Below are 4,392 nucleotides of genomic sequence, written 5' to 3' on the forward strand. Positions count from 1 at the left end.
CCTTTGTTAAGTTGGCTAGGGTTTTATACATCTTACTAATCTTTCAAAAACTCAATATTAAGCCATGTAAATATCCTATACTATCTATATATTTCTATATAACTAATTTTTACCTATATTATTTACCTTCTTTTATTTTACTTTCTTTGGACTGGCTGTTTTCTCTTTCACGTAATTAAAGTAGACAATTAGTCTATGTTCCTGCTTTTCTCCTTTATAATAGTTACTTATAGGGCTTTATTTATCCCACTAAATACTTCTTTTTCTGCACCCCAGATGTTTAGATATATCATAATTTATTATAGTTTAGTTTAAACTAAATAAAAAGATAGTTTGATTTCCTTTTTATCCATGGACTTTTAGGAAGTGTTTATTTTTAATGTCCATGCTTTCTAGTTATCTATTTGTTATTCATTTCTATATTAAGTTGACCATGATCAAAGAACATATACTGAATGATTTCAGTCTTTGAATTTGTTGAGGGTCGTCCCACTTATTGTGAATGCCAGTAAGTGTTTCTTGTGTATTTATAATCATTAGCATGTTGTTATTGCTAATGGTATTGTGAGAAGTTTAGGGAATGAGAAAAAGTATATTGGATTAGACACCAAAGCTCCTCTCCAGGTGCTTTTTAGATGGAGATGTTAAAAAGTTAAAATGTCTCCTGCTACTAAGGTTCTTGATGCAGATTTTACTATACCAATTAGATCCATACAGAGTTAGAATTTGGAAGGGCATAGTGTATTCAGGATCAATGTTCTGTTCATTTTGACTTTTCTACTGGTTAGGAAGTCATGGAAACATGTAGGTTTTTCTCTGAAGTCTTGTTGAACCTCCAACTTCCTAGAGAAGCTGTTTTGATGGATAAGAAAGTAGTGACATAGTTTTGCTTCTGTGTATCTGATCCTTGGATCACAGTCAACGGTACAATGTTTTTAAATCATACGTACAATGGTAGCCTCTCTTTGTGAATTAATTCTATATTGTTCTAAGAGTCATTACAAGAGTTTCGGCTAGAAGTTCCTCCAGCCTTTCCAAATTTCATGGGTCTCTATTCACCTTAATTATTAACATTTTCCTGCTTAAAATTCCTAAACTGCTTTCTCCTCCTACACTCTTAATAATACTGTATTATAATAAAGAGAAGCTCTAGCCCCATATCATTTTTCAATCTATATACTGAAAAAATTTCAAGTAAAGTCTAAAAATAATTTTTAATTAAGAATGGATTTTCTAAAAATAGGATTTCAATTAACTTATGGAAATATTTAGGGGAAATGACATCCTTATAATATTAGGCTTGTTAAATAGAGTATAATGTCTCTGGTTTTAATCTACTCTTGCAGTCACACCATAGCTATTAAGGAATTTTAAAATATAAGTCCTGATCTCATAAATATTTTTGCTAGAGATTTAAAAAATAATTTTATTGAATACTGTCATTTATTCCATGATATTATCTAACTGATCAGCATTTAAATATAAGAAAGCATAAAATTAGCAAAGCATGATCTGACTTTGAGTTTGTGATTTAGATGGAATTTGTGTACCATGAAATATATGTGCATCAAGAAATGCAGGAGGGGCTTCCCTGGTGGCGCAGTGGTTGAGAGTCCGCCTGCCGATGCAGCGGATACGGGTTCGTGCCCCGGTCCGGGAGGATCCCACATGCCGCGGAGTTGCTGGGCCCGTGAGCCATGGCCGCTGAGCCTGCGCGTCCGGAGCCTGTGCTCCGCAACGGGAGAGGCCACAACAGTGAGAGGCCCACGTACCAAAAAAAAAAAAAAAAAAAAAAAAGAAATGCAGGAAAACCTTGATTTGGAGTTAATTTTTGCCTTTTAAAAATCATAGCAAATGTAATTTACTATATAATATTAAATATTTATTTATATAAAGTTTTCTCATATAGTACAGACTTTTCGGTCTGTTTCTCTCTGCCTATCAGTTTGCCTGCTGTGACAGTTACCACCAAGTTTTTCTTTGTCGATGTCCTCATGGATAACAGCCCTGGAGTCTGCACTTATGTCTTCATAATTGACTTTATGATTACTTCTCTCCCAGTAAAATCCATTTCCAAGGGTGAGCAAAACCTCAGTGCTGAAATATCCTGAAGAAGGTTTCACAGGAGTGAAAATAACTAAGGCCCACATAAACACCACTGTTGATACTCTAGCTCATGATCATGGACTCTGGACAACACAAGGTTGCTATGGTCCTTAAATATGCAAGAGTACCCCCACTATCCTTATTTTAAGTGGTACGAAGCATACTAGAATTCAGGAGAGGAACTTTCCTTTATGTACTTTCCTTAAATTTACTCACCCTGACTAAAGAGTGAGATCCTTTGAATTGATGCAGCTTTGGTAGAAAGTCATTCACTGCAGTGTAAGGATTGGAATGATCACCAGATTCTCCCTCTGCTTCAAAAGGAGGGCTAAATGATTATGATATTTTTGGGGAGTTTCTTGCCTTTTGGGAGGTCTAAGGTCTTCTGCCAGTGATCAGTGGGTGTTCTATAGGAGTAGTTCCACGTGTAGATGTATTTCTGATGTATCTGTGGGGAGGAAGGTGATCTCCGCGTCTTACTCTTCAGCCATCTTCTCCAGAATCCTATGATATATATATATATATATATATATATTTTTTTTTTTTTTTTAATTTTGCGGTACGCGGGCCTCTCACCGCCGTGGCCTCTCCTGTTGCGGAGCACAGGCTCCGGACATGCAGGCCCAGTGGCCACGGCCCATGGGCCCAGCCGCTCCGCGGCATGTGGGATCTTCCCGGACCGGGGCATGAACCCGCGTCCCCCGCATCAGTAGGTGGACTCTCAACCACTGCACCACCAGGGAAGCCCAGGTTAAAAAATTTTAAATATATTTATTACTGTTATTACTGTTGTGTTGTGATTCAGACATGGACTTGGCTATCATAATGGCTCAACACTGTCACTGATATTGTATGTACTACTGTTTTAGATAATATGTAATATTCCTAATTTAGATTGTATGTAATACTCTTATTTTAGATACACATAATTTTTAACTATAAATATATTAAGAATAGAAATTCAGAATGTGAGTAAAATTACACGAGAAAATATGCTACTTTCTTACTGACTTCCTTGCAAAAATATGATTCAAATAAAATAACCAAAGAACTTCTTTCACTGCTTAATAGAATAACAGTTTCAGAAGCCAGATGATATGTAACTCCAATTCTTGCATCTTCTTGATATAAAAATTCTTTTATATGCAATATCTCATTAAGGTGTAAATAATGTATTTCTACATTTTGGAGAGTATTGATAGCACTAGAATCAAAGCCATAATTTCATTTATTTTGCCTTTTGCCTCTCAGCAGGTTTCTGGCATGGCTGACAGGGGAAAAAGCAATCACTCAAAAATGACTGACTTCATTCTTGTAGGCTTCAGGGTCCGCCCAGAGCTCCACATTCTCCTCTTCCTGCTATTTCTGCTTGTCTATGCCACGATCCTTCTAGGGAATGCTGGCATGATGGTCATCATTATGACCGATCCCCGGCTGAACACAGCAATGTATTTCTTCCTGGGCAACCTCTCCTTCATTGATCTCTTCTGTTCATCTGTTATTGTACCCAAGGCGATGATCAACTTCTGGTCTGAGAGCAAGTCCTTCTCCTTTGCAGGCTGTGTGACCCAGCTCTTTCTCTTTGCCCTCTTCATTGTGACTGAGGGATTTCTCCTGGCAGCCATGGCTTATGACCGCTTCATTGCCATCTGCAGTCCACTCCTCTACTCTGTCCAGATGTCAACACGTCTCTGTGCTCAGTTGGTGGCTGGTTCCTATTTCTGTGGCTGCATCAGCTCAGTTCTTCAGACCTGCATGACATTTACTTTATCCTTTTGTGCTTCTCGGGCCATTGACCACTTTTACTGTGATACTTGCCCACTTGAGAGACTATCTTGTTCTGACCTCTTCATCCATAAAATGGTTTCTTTCTCCTTATCCGGCATCATTATCTTGCCTACCATCATAGTTATTATTGTTTCTTATTTGTATATTGTGTCCACAGTTCTAAAGATACCCTCCACTGAGGGACGTAAGAAAGCCTTCTCCATCTGCAGCTCTCACCTGGGAGTCGTGAGTGTACTGTATGGTGCTGCATTTTTTATGTATCTCACTCCTGACAGATATCCTGAGCTGAGTAAAGTGGCCTCATTATGTTACACCCTAGTCACTCCCATGTTGAATCCTTTGATTTACTCTTTGAGAAACAAAGTTGTCAAAGAGGCTCTGAGGAAGATCCTGGGGGAAAAGATATTTTTATTTAATTCTATTTGAACATTCTTTTTGAAATTCTATGTAACTGAAAGACCTGGGCATTATAACAACTTGCGGAAACACTGACTCAAA

At 37.7% G+C, this 4,392-nt stretch overlaps 1 protein-coding gene across 1 annotated transcript; it reads left to right on the forward strand.

The window, feature by feature from the left end:
* Positions 1 to 3,339: 3,339 nt before the first annotated feature.
* Positions 3,340 to 4,392, forward strand: LOC308624609 (olfactory receptor 9K2-like). The gene has a single exon (XM_081248010.1). It carries the CDS (start codon positions 3,370 to 3,372, stop codon positions 4,318 to 4,320), a length of 951 nt encoding a protein of 316 aa, XP_081104136.1. The 5' UTR covers positions 3,340 to 3,369; the 3' UTR covers positions 4,321 to 4,392.

The sequence above is a fragment of the Mesoplodon bidens genome, assembly GCF_964165515.1.
Source record: "Mesoplodon bidens genome assembly, chromosome: 11".
NCBI classification, from domain to species: Eukaryota; Metazoa; Chordata; class Mammalia; order Artiodactyla; family Ziphiidae; genus Mesoplodon; species Mesoplodon bidens.

Excerpts from the sequence above, each read along its gene's own strand:
- LOC308624609 (XM_081248010.1), top strand. The coding sequence starts at position 3,370 with ATGGCTGACAGGGGAAAAAGCAATCACTCAAAAATGACTGACTTCATT.